At 42.5% G+C, this 22494-nt stretch overlaps 1 protein-coding gene across 3 annotated transcripts in view; it reads left to right on the top strand.

Moving 5' to 3' along the window:
• Positions 1–1834: 1834 nt before the first annotated feature.
• Positions 1835–22494, top strand: part of LOC135510252 (G-protein-signaling modulator 2-like) — a 28528-nt gene continuing 7868 nt past the window's right edge. Inside the window, exons 1-7 of one of the 3 annotated variants that reach the window (XM_064931066.1) lie at positions 1835–2037; positions 13112–13333; positions 13882–14017; positions 14127–14266; positions 14499–14622; positions 15038–15153; positions 15456–15720. In XM_064931066.1, coding sequence (XP_064787138.1) covers positions 13113–13333; positions 13882–14017; positions 14127–14266; positions 14499–14622; positions 15038–15153; positions 15456–15720 — 1002 coding nt within the window. In that variant the 5' untranslated portion in view covers positions 1835–2037; position 13112. Of the gene's footprint in view, positions 2038–10146; positions 10413–10582; positions 12031–13111; positions 13334–13881; positions 14018–14126; positions 14267–14498; positions 14623–15037; positions 15154–15455; positions 15721–22494 lie in introns of those variants that run through there. The other 2 variants (XM_064931053.1, XM_064931060.1) reach the window with 2 other exon arrangements.

Genomic DNA, 22494 nt, shown 5'->3' with positions numbered 1-22494 from the left:
GCATAGTCAGCAGTTTATCATATTTAGCCTCAAAGAGAGATATGAGAGAGATGTGTGACTCATTTGTAGAGTGGTTTACATGGCAGACTAAACTGGCCCTCTGAACCCACCTGTAAATGATGCACCAGTCCTGGGATGGTCTCTGTCTGTTTGTCCTGGTCTCTGAACACGTAGAGCATCTATGAGGGCTAAATAGAGTCCTCATTTACTCTGTTGTGGAGCCTCTATGAGGGCTGAATAGAGTCCTCCATCACTCTATTGTTGAGACTCTCTGAGGGCTGAATAGAGTCTTCCATCACCCTATTGATCACCTCCAAAGCAGAGGACCTACCCAGTGAGGACTCAGGCCTGGAGAAGATGGGTGACTGGCTGATGGGTCTCACTGGACTGCTGGTACTCTTTGAGATTTTCACCTTGGAGAAGTCAGGGAGCAGGTAGTGGACCTCAAATCTAATTTTATTTGCTTTTATGCTTACCTACAAGCCCTAACTAACAATGCAGTAATTTTTGCGATGTGTGGGCGTGAGTAATGTGAGTATAATGGTAGGTTTGTGTGTGAGCAGTGCTTGACAGGGGCAGGAGCTCACCGGAGCTGAGTACCGGCACCTAACAGGTTCTACTACTTGAGTTCCTGCACCTCTTACAGAATATTGGCTTAAACTATTGCAGTCAGTAGTTCCTGCACCTGAATATAAACAGTACCGTCACACAAAAAGAGCACCGGCACCTATTTCAGTCCAAGTCAAGCGCTGTGTGTGTGTGTGTGTGTGTGTGTGTGTGTGTGTGTGTGTGTGTGTGAGTGTGTGTGTAGCATCGCCTACAGTATGTGGGTGTGTGTATGAGTGATGTGTGTATGAGTGGTGAGAGACTTGATCAACTTGCTCTTCAGCATAATGAGTATTTGACAATCCAGTGTTAGAAGTTCAAAAGCATGGCAGACTAAGCTGTATGCAGTCGGTATAAGTGCAATTCTATTTGGACAACTAAATTTATAAAATAAAGGTTATATAAAATAAAAAAAATCTCTATCTTGCTGAGAAGTCTGTGCAACCTCTCAAAACAATCAACCACAAGACCTGCTGGCGTATACCTGTTGAACCCAATGAAACTCACCTGACCTGGCCCTAATCTCATCTATTTATAATGTGTTATATGCTACACAGCATTGTTTCTCATGGGATCTTCAAGTTCTGACATAACCCACCAGTTACGTCTATCACATTATTTCAAGATCTAAGGCAGTCGAATGTATGTGGCTTCATCAATAATGTACATTGTATCACGTCTGAACATGATGTGCGAGAGGAGGAGTTTGATCGCTTCAGTAAACTCCCGAAAAAAGTATGGGGGAGCAGCGAGCCAACTTCACTCTCTTCCTTCCCTGCTGCTGACAAACGCCGAGCTTTTGAAAGCACTTGTGTGTTTTGGCCAACTTCTCAATTTATGCAAACAATACTAACTTAGCCTGTCAGTTTGCTAGCAGCTATCTACATTTTGTTAACAGCTAGCTAGTGCCTAACGTTCTGCAACAGTAGAAGTGCAACTAGACAGGCTCCTACTTTTTCAGGCAGTCCGTTTATTTACAGTTTCTCAACCCCCCAAACTGAGATGTTTGCATTAGTAAATGTCATTATAGTCGAGAATGACTTTGTTTTATTCTTCTGATTATTGCATATTTTGCTGACACATTTGACACCTTGAAACTGCATGAGGATAACGTGATTTACTCTCTCATCCTGCAGTTAAAATTCATTATTGAAATGTCATTGGTCCACAGACGGCTATAATGGGCGTGGCTATCTTTGAACCTGTTCCGCTGATTGGCTACTGGACTAACAAAACAGAGTCGACTCATCGAAGTTTCACAAAAGTTTATTGCTAGTAATGTTAGCGAATTGGCGAATTTATAAGCACATATGGCAATAAATATAAAGTTGTATTATAAAGTTGGAGAATAAAAGTGAAATTGTATTTACCGTCCGAGTCGAAGTATCGAAACGGGGAGTAAAACGCATTGTTCGAACTGGACCGCCTAACGTAAGTGGACTAGCTAACGTTAGCCATTTGAGCTAATGTTAGCTACGGTTACAGGTTGCAAAGGCTCTCTGTTTGTGTACCCATAGCGTAGCCCTCTAGCTATAAGCTAAATAAATAGCTATATGGTTGTGGTTGTAGCTTGCACGTTTGTTAGAACTGGCTTGTTGGCTACTTAGTTATTTTTCTCAGTTGATTGGCTGATCAAATCTCTCAGTTCACTATTTGGGGAACGCCTTAGCTATATTCGTCACAATAAATATAATTTGCTAATCAAATACAGTATGTTTTTGGCCTATAGCTATGTCTCCTGTGTGCACAATATCTACAGTTGTTTACTAACTTAGTTGGCTTGCTACTGTAAAATTGCTGTGTTAAATTGTCTTTTTTCCCTAGCCTTAAACAAGTTCCAGTGTATTTTTCTGGGAAATCATGGTATGACTTAATCTCTTCTGGGAAATGAATAAGAGAACTAGGCAACAAAATGTGAAAGACCTCTAGAAGGACATTCAACTATTGATAGTAATCTATTAATTTTTTTCCGGACTTCTCAGAGTCCCAATCCCCGCGAGCTAGCCAATCCCCACACTGAATAATTTCAGGTGAGGGGTGCCTCTTTCTAGATCTGTCCCCTCTGTTTTGATGGTGATTTGCTGGCTGCATTACTGCTCTCATGCATTATTATCCTTTGGTGTTTCCGGGTTTGCTTGATTAATGAGAGGATGTGGACTGGTTAATGAGAGGCTGTGGAAACAGAGTGAGTAGACCACCCTGTGAGTACATTAAAGATGAGCTCATGATAACAGTTGTGTGTGAGATGTGGGAGCCAGCCTCCTGTCAAGCTATTCTTTCAAATGACTGTTTTTGTTGCCACAGCTGCACTGTAGTCGTACATCACTTGTCCTATTAACCACTACGTCATAGTCGCACACAGACAGCTTTGTCACCGGCTCAGACACATACAGTTGAAGTCGGCAGTTTACATACACCTTGGCCAAATACATTTAACTCAGTTTTTCACAATTCCTGACATTTAATCCTAGTAAAAATTCCCTGTCTAGGTCAGTTAGGATCACCACTTTATTTTAAGAATGTGAAATGTCAGAATAATAGTAGAGAATGATTTCAGCTTTTATTTCTTTCATCACATTCCCAGTGGGTCAGAAGTTTGCATACACTCAATTAGAATTCTGTAGCATTGCCTTTAAATTGTGTAACTTGGGTCAAACGTTCCAGGTAGCCATCCACAAGCTTCCCACAATAAGTTGCGTCAATTGTGGCCAATTCATCTTGACCGAGCTGGTGTAACTGAGTCAGGTCTCTAGGCCTCCTTGCTCGCACACGCTTTTTCAGTTCTGCCCACAAATATTCTATAGGATTGAGGTCAGGGCTTTGTGATGGCTACTCCAATACCTTGACTTTGTTGTCCTTAAGCCATTTTGCCACAACTTTGGAAATATGCTTGGGGTCATTGTCCATTTGGAAGACTCATTTGTAACCAAGCTTCCTGACTGATGTCTTGAGATGTTGCTTCAATATAACCACATCATTTTACTTCCTCATGGTGCTATCTATTTTGTGAAGTGCACCAGTCTCTCCGGCAGCAAAGCACACCCACAACATGATGCTGCCACCCCTGTGCTTCACGGTTGGGATGGTGTTCTTTGGCTTGCAAGCCTCCCCCTTTTTCCTCCAAACATGGCGATAGTCATTATGGCCAAATAGTTCTATTTTTGTTTCATCAGACCAGAGGACAATAAGTACAATCTTTGTCCCTGTGGGCAGTTGCAAACCATAGTCTGGCTTTTTTATGGAAGTTTTGAGGCAGTGGCTTCTTCCTTGCTGAGCGGCCTTTCAGGTTATGTCGATATAGGACTTGTTTTTACTGTGGATATAGAAACTTTTGTACTGGTTTCCTCTAGAGGTTGACTGATTATGATTTTAACGCCAATACCGATTAATTGGACAATTTCTTTATTTTTTATTTATTTGTGTTTATTTATTTATAATGACAATTACAACAGTACTGAATGAATACTTATTTTAACGTAATATAATACATCAATCAAATCAATTTAGCCTCAAATAAATAATGAAACATATTCAATTTGGTTTAAATAATGCAAAAACAAAGTGTTGGAGAAGAATGTAGAAGTGCAATATATGCTACGTAAGAAAGCTAATGTTTAAGTTCCTTGCTCAGAACATGAGAACATATGAAAGCTGGTGGTTCCTTTTAACATGAGTCTTCAATATTCCCAGTTAAGAAGATTTAGGTTGTAGTTATTATAGGATTATTTCTCCCTATACCATTTGTATTTCATATACCTTTGACTATTGGATGTTCTTATAGGCACTGTAGTATTGCCAGTCTAATCTCGGGAGTTGATAGGCTTCAAGTCATAAACAGCACTGTGCTTCAAGCATTGCGAAGAGCTGCTGGCAAACTCAGTAAAGTGCTGTTTGAATGAATGCTTACGAGCCTGCTGCTGCCGACCACCGCTCAGTCAGACAGCTCTATCAAATATCAAATCATAGACTTAATTATAATATAATAAACACACAAATACGAGCCTTTGTCTATTTATATGGTCAAATCCTGGAAACGATCATTTCAAAAACTAAATGTTTATTCTTTCACTGAAATACAGAACCGTTACATATTTTATCGAACGGATGGCAACCCTTAAGTCTAAATAATGCTGTTACATTGCACAACCTTCAATGTTATGTCATAATTATGTAAAATTCTGGAAAATGAATTATGGTCTTTGTTAGGAAGAAATGGTCTTCACACAGTTTGTAACGAGCCAGGTGGCCCAAACTGCTGCATATACCCTGGCGCAACTGCGCTTTTGATAAATCATCACCCGTTTGGCGAAGTAGGCTGTAATTTGATGATAAATTAACAGGCACCGCATTGATTATATGCAACGCAGTACAAGCTAGTTAAACTAGTAATATCATCAACCATGTGTAGTTAAGATTGTTTTTTTAATGAGATAAGTTTAATGCTAGCTAGCAACTTACCTTGGCTCCTTGCTGCACTCACGTAACAGGTGTTCAGCCTGCCACGCAGTCTCCTCGTGGATTGCAATGTAATCGACGTCCAAAAATACAGATTGTTATTAAACTTGATATCGGTCCTAATTAACCGGTCGACCTCTAATGAAACTAGTCTACTTTCGGTGAAATTTGCCATTTTGAATCCAAAATGGGTGACCTGTGAGAAGTGAGGGTGGGGGGGACTTTGGATCACTACTGGCTGTATGCGAATGAGTGATGTGTGTTTGGAGCAATACTGGCTGTATCCAAGGCTCAGCCAATCGGTCGCATAACAGAATGCAGCACGCGCCTGAAGAGAGAAGAGACACCAATGTGCTAGTTTCAGCATCAGCATGTGCTGAAAGAGCGGAGAGTGGAATGGAAATTTACTAGCTACAGCAGCGCATCCCCTGGACAATAACGAAGAGGTAGGTGAGAAGCCTGACCACGGCGATGAGGGTGAGAAGTTGATGAAGTGTACTTCATGAGCTGTAACCAAAAAACAACTGGCATTTGGAAAGTTTGAGGTGAGGGAGAAAGTGTGGTGGAACAAGTATTGTTAGCATAGTTAAGTATCTTGCTACAGTAGTTGGGTGTCGAATTCTCTATTAGCTAGCCAGAGAAATGTTGTGCAAAAATATCCAATTTAACTGATCAAATAATTGAGTTTATAGTGTGAAAATTAGCTGGCTAATAAGGTCAGACAGCTAATGTTAGCTAGCTAACGTTACAACATCAGATGAGCTAACGTTAGTAACCTAACCATTCGCTATAGTATTAACTGGTATACGACTCCTTGCCGTTATAACACGTTAGTTGCTTACTGGATCCTGGCAATCTGTGTGAAATGTTAAACTAACTACAGTATCTGTGAAGTAATGTTTTCCCTCAACAGTATGTGGTTAATTTTCAAAATGTGGCGTTGCTTGTTAAACAAGTGGATTCAGGGCTCAAGTGTAGCTGGAGCTGGCTTAACCCTTCTTGTCTTAAGGGTAAAAAATGACCCGCCACAATGTTTAACAGCAGAGAACCGCCTAAATTATATTTTTTCAACTTGAAATTTAATGACTTCCTAGAGTGACCTCAGCATTTTGAAAAAGTGAAACATCGCATTTGTTCATATTTCCATGAAAGCTGTACACCACCAGCTTACAAATACATTTTTGACCCGCAGTTATAATGAGAAATTGAGATTGTGTTCTACTGATTTAACTCAGCCAGCAGCTCCTGAACCATGTGCCATGGTTGGCACAGTTAGAAAGAACAAGCCTGAGCTCCCCCCTGCACTCTTCGCAACAAGGGGGAGGCCTTCTCATCAAAGTTTGCCTTCACCCCCACCACCACTCTAGTTTCTTACCTCCCAAAGAGGAACAAGAATGTGGTCCTCCTGAGCATACTGCACAAAACGGCTGAGATCAGTGATCGTGAGGACAGGAAGCCAGCCATCATCCTGGACTACAGCCACAACAAAGGAGGCATGGTCAACCTGGAGAAGGTGATTGGAACTTACAGCTGCATGATGACTGGCCCCTGGTCATCTTCCATAACATAATTGAAGTGTCCTTATACAATGCCTTCGTGGTATGGAACAAGATCAACCCTACCTGGATGCCCGATAAGCAGAACAAGAGGAGGGTGTTCCTGGGGCAGCTGGGAAAGGCACTTGTAACCCCACATATTCAAAGAAGGGAGCGCCTTTGCAGCGCTTGTGAAAGCTGTTCAGGGGGCGGAATCTTGCCCTGAGCCATCTGAGGCTGCAGCTGGGGCAGACGAGAGGAGATGCCAATTCTGCCTCCCAAAGAAGGACTGGAAAACAAATACTATGTGCTGCACATGTGAGAAATACATCTGCAAAGTCCATGCACACACACTTGCATACTAATTAGAGTTGATTGATTTATGTATTTCACATTTTGGTTTAGTTTCTTATATGTTTACACACCTTGTGGGTGGGGGCTATGGTTAAAAAATGGGAGAAGACTAGTATTTTGTAGTAGAATTCCTCATTGTACAGTCTATAAGAATATATCACTATGTTGCCAAAAAATGGTTATTGTTTCCCTTCAATAAAATGCATTCAAAACTACTCTGCACATTTCTGCTACTTTCTTAGGCTATACAAGTGCTCTTGCAAAACATTTTTTTTTTTTTACACCTATGCAGTACCTTTTAGAAATAAAAATCCTCTACTTTAGTAAGGAAAACAATTGACAGGTGTGTTGTAATAACTAGTGTCCACTGATTTAAATGCAGTCTTTCTGCATTGTGAAGAGGGAAAACCAAGATATTCAAAGTTTGATGACTGACAGGTTGTTTCTAAATGCAAAATAGATTTTGGGTTTAAAATTAAGCTGCTTTATTTTAGGGGTTTAGTGAAGGCGGGTCATTATTTTACCCTTAGGACAAGGAGTATACCAAATGTGCAGAAGGGAAAAACCTCTTTCTCACTTTCAATACAGTGGATAAAAAGGGCTATGCCAGGTGTACTCTCTGCCTGAAAGAGATCAATTATACCAACAAAGGGTATGGTATCATGCTGTATTCACAACGTAACAAGCAGCTCGACAAAGAGGTCTGTGGTGAACCATCCCCAGGTTGAAAGTAGATTACTCCTGGATTAGAAAAGTGATGATTCACAACAACAAGTCTTTGAATAATCTTTGTGAATGTCATTTAGTTACAGGCTGTTGCGATACTATCTACTATCAGAATATGCCTCTTTCTATTATCCAACAATGAATATCAATATGCACCTGCAGCATACATTTGAATACCGCTTACTGTTTTTTATATTTGTAATAATTGTGCTCTTGACACTTAGCTGATAGTCTAATTTGGTTTCAGGAATAACCTGTTAATTAGGCCTACTCCTCACTACTAAAAGGTGACCTGTTAATTAGGCCTACTCCCCACTACTAAAAGGTGACCTGTTAATTAGGCCTACTCCTCACTACTAAAAGGTGACCTGTTAATTAGGCCTACTCCTCACTACTAAAAGGTGACCTGTTAATTAGGCCTACTCACTACCCAGGCCTACTAAAAGGTGACCTGTTAATTAGGCCTACTCCCCACTACTAAAAGGTGACCTGTTAATTAGGCCTACTCCTCACTACTAAAAGGTGACCTGTTAATTAGGCCTACTCCTCACTACTAAAAGGTGACCTGTTAATTAGGCCTACTCCTCACTACTAAAAGGTGACCTGTTAATTAGGCCTACTCCCCACTACTAAAAGGTGACCTGTTAATTAGGCCCTCCCCACTACTAAAAGGTGACCCCACTACTAAAAGGTGACCTGTTAATTAGGCCTACTCCTCACTACTAAAAGGTGACCTGTTAATTAGGCCTACTCCTCACTACTAAAAGGTGACCTGTTAATTAGGCCTACTCCCCACTACTAAAAGGTGACCTGTTAATTAGGTGGCCTACTACCCCACTACTAAAAGGTGACCTGTTAATTAGGCCTACTCCCCACTACTAAAAGGTGACCTGTTAATTAGGCCTACTCCTCACTACTAAAAGGTGACCTGTTAATTAGGCCTACTCCCATACTAGTGCCTACTCTCCCACTACTAAAAGGTGACCTGTTAATTAGGCCTACTCCTCACTACTAAAAGGTGACCTGTTAATTAGGCCTACTCCCCACTACTAAAAGGTGACCTAGGCCTCACTACTAAAAGGTGACCTGTTAATTAGGCCTACTCCTCACTACTAAAAGGTGACCTGTTAATTAGGCCTACTCCCCACTACTAAAAGGTGACCTGTTAATTAGGCCTACTCCCCACTACCTAGGCCTACCCCACTACTAAAAGGTGACCTGTTAATTAGGCCTACTCCCCACTACTAAAAGGTGACCTGTTAATTAGGCCTACTCCCCACTACTAAAAGGTGACCTGTTAATTAGGCCTACTCCCCACTACTAAAAGGTGACCTGTTAATTAGGCCTACTCCCCACTACTAAAAGGTGACCTGTTAATTAGGCCTACTCCCCACTACTAAAAGGTGACCTGTTAATTAGGCCTACTCCTCACTACTAAAAGGTGACATGTTAATTAGGCCTACTCCTCACTACTAAAAGGTGACCTGTTAATTAGGCCTACTCCTCACTACTAAAAGGTGACCTGTTAATTAGGCCTACTCCTCACTACTAAAAGGTGACCTGTTAATTAGGCCTACTCCTCACTACTAAAAGGTGACCTGTTAATTAGGCCTACTCCTCACTACTAAAAGGTGACCTGTTAATTAGGCCTACTCCTCACTACTAAAAGGTGACCTGTTAATTAGGCCTACTTTATCATGTGGGAAGGAGGCTCACTTGCACTGGTAAAAGGTGACCTGTTAATTAGGCCTACTCCTCACTACTAAAAGGTGACCTGTTAATTAGGCCTACTCCTCACTACTAAAAGGTGACCTGTTAATTAGGCCTACTCCTCACTACTAAAAGGTGCATCTGGAAAGAGGCGGCCTACTTTATCATGTGGGAAGGAGGCAGCGTTTCGTCTTGCACTGGTGGCGTTCCTTATCTACGACTACTAGGCTTTCTTATCACTGTACTAACAATGGATTTTCCACACAGTCGTAACTGTGCAGGTCTTTTTTCAAACTTCTTTTGTCAGCCAGGCTACTTTACCTACTTCTTGCTAAGTAATACACGTTTAATCAATTTGCAATTATAATTTCTGTGGTGGAAACATGTTCTCTTTAGCCTAGCAATAATTTACATACAGTATATTACATGTATCTGTGGTGATTGGGAAAGATCCTCTCCTGTTTGTCTGCTTGCCTAGGCTAGCTGTATCCTCCCACTTAGGTAGACCCTGAGCACTGATGATTGAGTCATTGATTGACAGCTTGCGTGTGGTGAGTGGTGAACATATCCACTCCTGTCCTGCGCTGCGTGTGCACGCTGTTTAGTGGGTGTTGTCGCGTGGCCAGAATGAAGCTTCACACACAGCATCTTGTGTTCTCTTCACAGAAGACTGCTGAGGAGAGCTGTGGTGGCACTGACAAGGCAAGCCAAACTCAAACACTAGGAGAAATGCAGCCTCCTGGACTGACGGGGATCTGCGGATCTGTCTGGGGCTGTGGTAATGTCTCTAGACAGACTAATATTTGAAGGACAAACAACCTTACCAAAAAATGGAAATATTAGGATTTTCCAACAACTCTTGTGACGGTTCAGACCACTTCTCCTAGGTCCATCAGATGTTTTTTTTTTTCATTATCACAATTTTTCGGATTAACTGGGATCGTCCCACTTATGCTCTCAAATGGATTCCGTTGACTCTTTGGTTAGCATTCAAGATGAGGACCAGTCCTATCGTGTCCGATACAGGTAGGCAAAACCCTCCTCATACCCCCCCCCCCCAGCTTTATACTGTCATTGTCTCAATCGTTGGTCAACATATTTTGTTTCATATATGGCCTAGATTGGGTGCTTTAAACTCCCCTTCATAGTAGTGAAGAGTTTTTTTTTTTTTTAAAGAAGAGAGAATTGGAACAATTTAACAACAATGATCATTGTAGGATTTGACACAGTAGACCATGTAGTCTAGATTTCATCCTGATGTCTCAAAAGTCTGCATGGGATGAGATCAGATTTTCCTGAGCTTTCAGGTGTCAATTGGTAGGCTACATTTCCCTCTTCTTCCATTTTAAGTGGAGTTGTGAGAGGAAGTTCCATGTAAGTGGAGTTGAGGGATGGTTGGACTGTAGACTGACTAGTTGAGTGGTTCCTGTTCCCATGTTTATGGCAGGCTGGCAGGTCACTGACTTTCATAGGTGTCACCCAGCACCTGGCCCAAAGTAAAGAGCACCGGCAGGTGTGACCTGGGGGGCAAAAACTGCCAGGCTTCTCAATCAATATTTAACAAGCCTCTGAAACATTGATTATTTGCTCTGTATTTCAAATTTCCAAATGAGATGATTCAACTTCTTTTGAAAGGAGTGGTAGAAGGCACCATGGTTGTATGTTCAACCATGTTCATCTCCGCTTCGGATTTATAGGCATTTTCCTGGTCAACCATTTAAAATGCATTTGAGCATTAACGCGGAGGTGACAATTATGGCATATGTTCTCAAACGCTTCAATGTTAGTGTTGAAGGTAGGCCTAGCTCCTAGTCAAACCCTGTACGTTTTAATTCAATAACTTAAACCTCCTAGTAGAGCTGGCACGATAATCTGAAAATGATTGCTAACGACCGTACTGAGCACTTATCGCAGGCATTTTGCTGATATTGTTCATTATGATAAGGAGCCTATACTAGAGAAATGTGAAATGAAATATGGTTGCTAATATGGGTGATAGTTAATGGGACAATTGATGGCTACAACCATAAAACCAGAAGTAGCAGTTTTAAAGGAAATATTTGTTATAAACGTATTGTTCTATTTATGGTTATCGCATCAATTCAAGCAAATGATCGCTATATAGCCAGCTGAATCTCAGACAGAGACTTTTAACAAAGCTCTCTGATGCTGCCCAGCAGCTTTGTACACAGGGCCTGTATAATCACTGTAGGACCCACTGCAGTAAATCCAGCCAGGTGACAAGGCCAGAGAGAGACAAGTAGATTACCTCATGTAGTAACGCTGACAGTATATTTTCCCCTTTTATCCTTGGGGTTAGCCTACTTTATTGCAACCATAGTGTGTGGTATGCAAAACATATGGTCGTTGGTGACTTGTGGGAATGGAAGGAGATCTTCTCAATGTTTTGGTAAAATAATCTCAGTGAGATATTGAAGAGCGTACCTCAGCCCTGGTCCTACCTCGGCCCTGGTCCTACCTCGGCCCTGGTCCTACCTCGGCCCTGGTCCGGAATGTGTTTAGCTCTCGACCGTTGGACAGGAATCATCTTTAAACCCAGTGGACGCCATCTTTAAACCCAGTGGACGCCTCATTAGATGCCACTCAGATGTACCATGTGCTGTTGTAGGAGAAAGAAACCCAGGTATGGTTGTAGTGTGTGGTTCAAATAACCAAATGAAGTTAAATCCAGTATCTGTCACTGTACAGTACAATCATTTGTCATTTTATCTGCAAGACTGACACCGGCTCATTGTAACATTGTTCAGTCTGTAGACAGTAAAACACTTGATTTAAATACAGTAAACAAAACTATAGATGTTTTCCCTTCAGTATCAATGTTATAACCCTTTAAAGTTTCATAATGCATAAAATGTGTTTAGTAGGTCAGGTGTAATGTCAGTCAGTATTCTGTGAGAGCTTTCTAAAAGGAACACTGGGTGGGTGGGGAGCACCTGATACAAGAGTGAAAACTGGAAGTAAAAAACATGCATGAATACAGTTCGTCTCTTCTAACAAAGTGATGGGCGCTTTTGCAGTAGAACACACAATATGGTAAAGAGACTGTGTAACAATTGAAGCCAGGCTGCATGAATATCACTAATCTGCTCCTAATCTGTTAATCCACCTGCCTCTGTGGATGCTCCTCTCTGACCCTGTCTGGGGTTAAAGTGACCGAAACACCCAGAATGTTACAGCACCCTGAGCGTTGCAGATCCAATGTCTTGCTCAATCCCTATTCTACACAGCAGAGAACCATGCCTGTAGACAATACACTTCTGTCTGAATGTTCTGTAAACATTGAGCCCACTGAATAGCCCAGTCCTCAGTGGTGCTGTCTGCCATATTGCTGCATATTGTACTATAGGGACCACGTAGAGAGGAAGTCAGCCCTAACCATAACAGACAAACCCTGATAAACCAAGGCTATTGTCCTGCGGACTAAGGAGGAAGTAGCCAAACAAACTCCAGTCTGATGGAGAGTGAGAGGGATGCATGTCGTATTTTTTTTTTTTTTTCTGCTTCTAGAACTTGAACACTTAGGCTAATGGGGGGCTTTGGTTTCTGGTTCATTTGAACTGTGGCCACTTTGGGACGTTTGGGCTCAATAAACTTGGGTTTTGGACCAGACAATATTTTCTCCCATCTGTGCCTACTGAACTCCACCAGCTCCGTGGACCTCTAATCCTATCTTCTACCTAAACCGTTTCTGCTGCCCCCTGTAGGATGGAGGCGTCTTGTCTGGAGCTGGCCCTGGAGGGGGAGCGGCTCTGTAAGGTGGACGACTACAGCGCAGGGGTATCCTTCTTCGAGGCGGCCATCCAGGTTGGAACTGAGGACCTGCAGGTGCTGAGTGCCATCTATAGCCAGCTGGGCAACGCCTACTTCCACCTGCATGATTACGGCAAGGCCTTGGAGTTCCACCATCATGACCTCACCTTGACCAGGTAGGAACACCCCTATCACCAGGCAGGAAAGAATACCCCCTATCACCAGGCAGGAAAGAATACCCCTATCACCAAGCAGGAAAGAATACCCCTATCACCAGGCAGGAAAGAATACCCCCTATCACCAGGCAGGAAAGAATACGCCCTATCACCAGGCAGGAAAGAATACGCCCTATCACCAGGCAGGAAAGAATACGCCCTATCACCAGGCAGGAAAGAATACGCCCTATCACCAGGCAGGAAAGAATACGCCCTATCACCAGGAAAGAATCACCAGGCCCCTATCACCAGGCAGCCCTATCACCAGGCAGGAAAGAATACCCCCTATCACCAGGCAGGAAAGAATACCCCCTATCACCAGGCAGGAAAGAATACCCCCTATCACCAGGGCCGTATTAATAAAGCTTCTCGGAGTAGGACCAGGCCATTGTTCCCTCTTATCAGCATGACCTCGCCACATAATTCCGCTGTTTGGAAGTAAGCATTTTGCAATTTAAAGTAGATGAGCTTTTCCTTCCCATGATGACATTTTACAATCCCATTCTCAGGACCATCAGGGACCAGCAAGGAGAAGCGAAAGCCAGTGGTAACCTAGGCAACACGCTAAAGGTGTTGGGTAGGTTTGATGAGGCTTTGGTCTGCTGTCAGAGGCACTTAGACATCGCCGTGGACCTGCACGACAAGGTGAAATGAACTCATTTGTGTTTTTTCCCGGTGTTTAAATTCAGCGTTTTACTTTTTTTTAAATGGTTTTGGAATTGACATTGCCTCTATTCTTCTGTCACTTCGTTAGGTGGGGCAGGCGAGGGCGCTATATAACTTTGGGAACGTGTATCATGCCAAAGGCAAGACCATCTGTTGGAGCGGAGCGGAGCCTGGAGAGTTCCCTGAGGAGGTCATGACTGCACTTAGGAAAGCAGCGGAATACTATGAGTGAGTTAGTGTGTTCATGTGCCTTACGTCTAGTACTGTGGAGTAGAAATAAAGGGCATATTGTCATATATATTATACACACATTTCAATTGACAGGTATGCTATCACTATTTTACGATGTAGAAAATAGTCAAAATAAAGAAAAACCCTTGAATGAGTTGGTGTGTCAACTTTTGAATGGTACTGTATTTTAAACAATGTTTTATTTTCAACTATTTTTCTGTATTGTCAGAGCAAACTTATCCATAGTGAAGGAGCTTGGAGATTGTGCCGCCCAGGGCCGAACATATGGTAACCTTGGCAACACACACTACCTATTAGGAGACTTCCAGAATGCAGTGGCCTCACATGAACAGGTAATTAAAATCTGATCAAAGTTTATAACCTATTATTAAGTGCTGGATTCAATCAAAGCTGTACTGCTGTAGCATATAAAACACACACTTTTACCCTATGGCCAAACAGAATCGTGTGGTTTTACATACTGTAGTAGAAATACCAGTCAGACTCTTTTCACTGGAAGATGAGCAGTAGTTTGTACACAAAGGAACTCTAGATTTCTAAGGCAGTTTTGATTAAGTCCAGCCATTAGTCTTTTGTCAGATATATTTCTGTTTTCAATGGTGCTCTGCAGTTCATTATGTCCTGTATGGCTCATTTCAATCCAGAAAGACTGGAGGTAAACATATGACACAATGGAAGACTAGTCGCTGGCTGTACCGAGACCAAAGTGTTGTAATGTGTCTGTGTGTTCGTCCATTTCTTTCCCAGCGCCTCCAGATTGCCAAGGAGTTTGGCGACCGCTCGGCAGAGAGAAGGGCCTACTGCAACCTGGGGAACGCCTATATCTTTCTGGGGGAATTTGAAGTGGCAGCTGAGCATTACAAGTGAGCCAAACGCCCAGCCCAGCCATTTATCTTCTCTTAATGAAGTTCACTCCCCTTGAAAGAAGTGTTGTTTTCTCAGTCTGGAGGGTGTAACACTGTTAGAACGCAGTAGGGTTTCAGGAGAGAGATGGCAGCAGCCATGCCTCAAAGGACACAATGTCAAGAGAGACAGGAAACAGATTAGTTTGTGTGTGTGTGTCTGCATGTGTGCATTCATATACTAAACTTAATTTCAGGAACAGAGTAGCTTTTGGGGTGTGTGTCACTATGAATGAGAGCCAGTGATCTGTTGTGGTTGTCAGGAGGACTCTGCAGCTGGCCAGACTGCTGAAGGACCGGGCTGTAGAGGCTCAGGCCTGTTACAGTCTGGGAAACACCTACACATTGCTCCAGGACTACGATAGGGCTATAGACTACCACCTCAAACACCTCATCATCGCACAGGACCTCAACGACAGGATCGGTGAGGGCCGGGCGTGCTGGAGTTTAGGGAACGCTCACACAGCCCTGGGGAACCATGACCAGGCCATGCACTTTGCTGAGAAACACCTGGAGATCTCCAAAGAGGTAGACTACATAATCATAAAGTATCATGAGTAGGGCTTTTGCGGTGACCGTATGACCACCACACCGGCATTCAAAGTCCACGTGATCGTTTAGTCAAGGTCATTAGGCTTCTCCAAGCTCTGATGCTGCTGATGGTCATTAGTAGCCTACCAAACTTGCTAACTGCCTGGTACTCAGCACTCTATTGTCCCTCTAATCACTCTGACATCAATGCAAATGTTTTCAAAAATCAAATAAAACACTAAATTGAGAGTCCATGGGCTCAGGTTGCGAAACATTTCTATAGGCTATGCAATTGGCAAGAAAACAGAGTAATGGCCTCCACTAAGAAGAGGAGGATCCCATCAACTTTCTATAGGCTAGACCTACTATTTACTTCTCAACTTTCCTAATATTAACCTGTTGCGACGAGCAATCCCGTATCCGGGAGCGTAATTATAGCCTCAAGCTCATTACCATAACACAACGTCAACTATTCATGAAAATCGCAAATGAAATAAATAAATATTGGCTCACAAGCTTAGCCTTTTGTTAACAACACTGTCATCTCAGATTTTCAAAAAATGCTTTTCAACCATAGCTACACAAGTATTTGTGTAAGAGTATTGATAGCTAGCATAGCATTAAGCCTAGCATTCAGCAGGCAACATTTTCACAAAAACAAGAAAAGCATTCAAATAAAATAATTTATCTTTTAGAACTTTGGATGCTTTCAATGAGGAGACTCTGTCACAGTTTGTGTAGGAGAAATCGCGCTCCGTTTTGTTCATCACGTTTGGCTAAGAAACCCCCCAGAAAATTCAGTCATTACAACACAAACTTTTTTCCAAATTAACTCCATAATATCGACAGAAACATGGAAAACGTTCTTTAGAATCAATCCTCAAGGTTCTTTGCAGTTTGGTTTCTCCTCTCTTCAAAATGGAAAAATGCACGCACCTGGAGATTACGCAATAGTTTCGATGGAGGACACCGAGCAGACACCTGGTAAATGTAGTCTTTTATGGTCAATTTTCCAATGATATGCCTACAAATACGTCACAATGCTGCAAACACCTTGGGGAAATGACAAAGTGCAGGCTCATTCCTTGCGCATTCACAGCCATATAAGGAGACATTGGAACACAGCGCCTCAAATCTGGCTCACTTCCTGTATGAAATTGCATCTTGGTTTCGCCTGTAGCATTAGTTCTGGGGCACTCACAGACAATATCTTTGCAGTTTTGGAAACGTCAGAGTGTTTTCTTTCCAAAGCTGTCAATTATATGCATAGTCGAGCATATTTTCGCGACAAAATATATTTTTTAAAACGGGAACGTTTTGCATCCAAAAATGAATTACTGCCCCCAGAGTTTCAAGAGGTTAACCTTTTGATGCTATGGGGGCGCTATTTCATTGTTGGATAAAAAGACGTGCCCGTTTTAAACAAGATATTTTGTCACAAAAAGATGCTCGACTATGCATATAATTGATAGCTTTGGAAAGAAAACACTCTGACGTTTCCAGAACTGCAAAGATATTGTCTGTGAGTGCCCCAGAACAGATGCTACAGGCAAAACCAAGATGAAACTTCAACCAGGAAATGAGCATGATTTTTGAGGCTCTGTTCTTCATTGTCTCCTTATATGGCTGTCAATGCGCAAGGAATGAGCCTGCCCTATCTATCGTTTCCCCAAGGTGTCTGCAGCATTGTGACGTATTTGTAGGCATATCATTGGAAGATTGACCATAAGAGACTACATTTGCCAGGTGTCCGCCCGGTGTCCTCCGTCGAAATTGGTGCATCATCTTCAACTGCACGTCCTTTTTCCAAGCGATTCACCGGAGAAAGGAGACTACCATGAACGATATATCAATGAAGAGATATGTGAAAAACACATTGAGGATTGATTCCAAACAGCGTTTGCCGTGTTTCAGTCGATATTATGGAGTTAATTTGGAAAACAGTTCACCGTTTTGATGACAAAATTTTCGTGGTTTTTTTGGTACCCGAACGTGATGTACAAAACGGAGCGATTTCTCCTACACAAAGAATCTTTCAGGAAAAACTGAACATTTGCTATGTAACTGAGTCTCCTCATTGAAAACATCCGAAGTTCTTCAAAGGTAAATGATTTTATTTGAATCCTTTTCTGGTTTTTGTGCAAATGTTGCCCGCTAAATGCTACGCTAAATAGCTATCAATACTCTTACACAAATGCTTGTTTTGCTATGGTTCAAAAGCATATTTTGAAAATCTGAGATGACAGTGTCTAAGCTTGAGAGCAAATATATTTATTTCATTTGCGATTTTCATGAATAGTTTAACGTTGCATTATGCTAATGAGCTTGAGGCTATAAATAGAATCCCGGATCCGGGATTGCTCGACGCAAGAATTTAAGCACATTGCTTCTCTTTACAACAGGAGCCTACCTGGCTGGCATGAAAATGAACTATTTAAGTGCATAGATGACATGTATTTTCTCCCACTGTTCCTGTTTTGAGACAGGTACATGATAATGGTCTATTCTAAATCAAAACAAAATGTCACATATAAACTCAACAAAAAAAGAAACGTCCCTTTTTCAGGACCCTGACTTTCAAAGATAATTTGTAAAAATCTAAATCACTTCATAGTTCTTCATTGTAAAGGGTTTAACCTCTTACACTTCCCCATCCCGGATCCGGGATCGCTAAATTTCAGGCTTTTTGGAATAAAACGTTCCCGATTTTGAAAACAAGATATTTTGTCAAAATAATGCTCTGCTCTCAAGCTTAGCTACTGTTCGAAAACAACACTGTCATCTCAGATTTTCAAATTATCTTTTTGAACAATAGAAATTGACTAATTTGTGCAAAACCAAGATGACTTGGCATCCAGGAAATGACAAGCATTTTGAGCTCTGTCTTTCATGATCTTTTACAAAAACCAGATAATAAATAAAATCATTTACCTTTGAAGAGTTTCCCCAAGGTGTTTGCAGCATTGAGACTCTCAGTTACATACCAAATGGAAGATTTTCCTGAAAGACCACATTTAGGAGAAACGTGTCCGTTTTGTACATCGCATCTGGCTACCGAAACGAACCGAAATTCAGTCACCTGCCAGTATTTTTCCATGGGTCAGAAACTTTTTCCGAATTAACTCCATAATATCAATGAAAACATGGAAAAAACGTTGATTGAATCAAACAAGGTGTTTTTTCACATCTTCATTGTTAATCCGGAAAAAGTTTCACGTTGTAGGTGACTGCATTTTCTCTAAATTCCATGGAAAAATACGCAATGCAGCTGACTTTTACCACCATTTCAGACGCGCAGGACACACTGCGCATTTGGTAAATGTGGCTGGTCAATCTTCCAATGATATGAAAACATCACAATGCTCTTCAAAGGTAAATGATTTTATTTATTTGGTTATCTGGCCATATAAGGAGAAATGTTGAAAACACAGCCTACACAAAATCCTGCTCATTTCCTGGATACTCTTACATCAAATTAGTCAATTTCTATGGTTCAAAAAATATTTTGAAAATCTGAGATGACAGTGTTGTTAAGAAAAGCTATCAATTATATGCAAGTCGCATTATTTTGACAAAATATCTTGTTTAGAAACGGGAACGTTTTTCATGCTAAAGCCTGAAATAGTCACCCCGGATAGCATCAAGAGGTTAAACGCTGTTTCCTGTGCTTGTTCAGTAACCATAAACAATTAATGAACATGCACCTGTGGAACGGTTATTAAGACACTAACAGCTTACGGTCATGGTTATGAAAACTTAGGACACTAAAGAGGCCTTTCTACTGACTCTGAAAAACACTAAAAGAAAGATGCCCAGGGTCCCTGCTCATCTGCGTGAACATGCCCTAGGCATGCTGCAAGGAGGCATGAGGACTGCACATGTGGCCAGGGCAATCAATTGCGACGTCTGTACTGTGAGATGCCTAAGACCGAGCTACAGGACGGACAGCTGATCGTCTTCGCAGTGGCAGACCACTTGTAACAACACCTGCACAGGATCGATACATCCGAACATCACACCTGCGGGACAGGTACAGGATGGCACAACAACTGCCCAAGTTACACCAGGAAACCATAATCCCTCCATCAGTGCTCAGACTGTCCGCAATAGGCTGAGAGAGGCTGGACTGAGGGCCTGTTGTAAGGCAGGTCCTCACCAGACATCACAGTTGCACAAACCTACTGTTGCTAGATCAGACAGGACTGGCAAAAAGTGATCTTCACTGACGAGTTGTGGTTTTGTCTCACCAGGGGTGATGGTCGGATTTGCGTTTATCGTCAAAGGAATGAGCGTTACACAGAAGCCTGTACTCTGGAGCGGGATCGTTTGGAGGTGGAGGGTCCGTCATGGTCTGGGGCGGTGTCACAGCATCATCGGACTGAGCTTGTTGTCATTGCAGGCAATCTCAATGCTGTGCGTTACAGGGAAGACATCCTCCTCCCTCATGTGGTAACCTTTCCTGCAGGCTCATCCTGACATGACCCTCCAGCATGACAATGCCACCAGCCATACTGCTTGTTCTGTGTGCGATTTCCTTCAAGACAGAAATGTCAGTGTTCTGCCATGGCTAGTGAAAAGCCCGGATCTCAATCCGATTGAGCACGTCTAGGACCTGTTGGCTCGGAGGGTGAGGGATTAGGTCCATTCCCCCCAGAAATGCCTGGGAACTTGCAGGTGATTTGGTGGAAGAGTGGGGTAATATCTCACAGCAAGAACTGGCAAATCCGGTGCAGTCCATGAGGAGTAGATGCACTGCAGCATTTAATGATTCTTGTGGCCACACCAGATACTGACTGTTACTTTTGATTTTGACCCCCCCCCCTTTGTTCAGGGACACATTATTCAATTTCTGTTCGTCACATGTCTGTGGAACTGGTCCTGTTTATTTCTCAGTTGTTATATGTTATGTTCATACAAATATTTGCACATGTTAAGTTTGCTGAAAATATCAAATCAAATGTGTTTTATTTTTATTTCACCTTTATTTAGCCAGGTAGGCTAGTTGAGAACAAGTTTTCATTTGCAACTGCGACCTGGCCAAGATAAAGCATATCAATTTGACACATAGAACAACACAGAGTTACACATGGATTAAACAAAACATAGTCAATAACAGTGATTTTTGCAGTTCATTCCAGTCATTAGCAGCAGAGAACTGGAAGGAAAGGCGACCAAATGAGGAATTGGCTTTGGGGGTGACCAGTGAGATATACCAGCTGGAGTGGGTGCTGCTATGGTGACCAGTGAGCTGAGATAAGGCGGGCTTTACCTAGCAGAGACTTGTAGATGACATGGAGCCAGTGGGTTGGTGACAAGTATGACGCGACGACCAACCAACGAGAGCGTAAAGGTCACAGTGGTGGGTAGTGTATGGGGCTTTGGTGACAAAACGGATGGCACTGTGATAGACTGCATCCAATTTGTTGAGTAGGGTGTTGGATGCTATTTTATAGATGACATCGCCGAAGTCGAGGATGGTCAGTTTTACGAAGCTATGTTTGGCAGCATGAGTGAAGGAGGCTTTGTTGCGATATAGGACGCCGATTCTATATTTAATTTTGGATTGGAGATGCTTAATCTGAGTCTGGAAGGAGAGTTTAGTCTAACCAGACACCTAGGTATTTGTAGTTGTCCACGTATTCTAAGTTAAAGCCGTCCAGAGTAGTGATGCTGGATGGGCAGGCAGGTGCGGGCAGTGATCGATTGAATAGCATGCATTTAGTTTTACTTGCATTTAAGAGCAGTTGGAGGCCACGGAAGGAGAGTTGTATTACATTGAAGCTCGTCTGGAGGTTAGTTAACACATTGTCCAAAGAAGTACCAGAGGTATACAGAATGGTGTCGTCTGCGTAGAGGTGGATCAGAGAATCACCAGCAGCAAGAGCGACATCATTGATGTATACAGAGAAGAGAGTCGGCCCGAGAATTGAACCCTGTGGCACCCCCATAGAGACTGCCAGAGGTCCGGACAACAGGCCCTCCGATTTGACACACTGAACTCTATCAGAGAAGTAGTTGGTAAACCAGGCGAGGCAATCATTTGAGAAACCAAGGCTGTCGAGTCTGCCAATAAGAATGTGGTGATTGACGGAGTCAAGCCTTGGCGAGGTCGATGAATACTGCTGCACAGTAATGCCTCTTTTCGATGGCGGTTATGATGTCATTTAGGACCTTGTGCGTGGCTGAGGTGCACACATGACCAGCTCTGAAACCAGATTGCATAGCGGAGAAGGTACGCTGCAATTCGAAATGGTTGGTAATCTGTTTAACTTGGCTTTCAAAGACCTTAGACAGGGTAGGATAGATATTGGTCTGTAGCAGTTTGGGTCTAGAGTGTCACCCCCTTTGAAGAGGGGGGATGACCGCAGCAGCTTTTCAATCTTTGGGAATCTCAGACGATATGAAAGAGGTTGAACAGGCTAGTAATAGGGGTTACAACAATTTTGGCAGATCATTTTAGAAAGAGGGTCCAGATTGTCTAGCCTGGCTGATTTGTAGGGTTCCAGATTTTTCAGCTCTTTCAGAACATCAGCTATCTGAATTTGGGTGAAGGAGAAATGGTGGGGGCTTTGGCGGGTTGCTGTGGAGGGTGCCGGGCAGTAGACTGGGTTAGGGGTAGCCAGGTGGAAAGCATGGCCAGCGAAGAAAAATGCTTATTGAAATTCTCAATTATAGTGGGTTTATCGGTGGTAAGTGTTTCCTAGCCTCAGAGCAGTGGCAGCTGGGAGGAGGTGCTCTTATTCTCCATGGACTTTACAGTGTCCCAGAACT

This window comes from Oncorhynchus masou, chromosome 3 (genome assembly GCF_036934945.1).
Source record: "Oncorhynchus masou masou isolate Uvic2021 chromosome 3, UVic_Omas_1.1, whole genome shotgun sequence".
Classification (NCBI taxonomy): domain Eukaryota; kingdom Metazoa; phylum Chordata; class Actinopteri; order Salmoniformes; family Salmonidae; genus Oncorhynchus; species Oncorhynchus masou.
The sequence above is the reverse complement of the archived record's forward strand: the minus strand, read 5'-3'. Positions and strand labels throughout refer to the sequence as shown.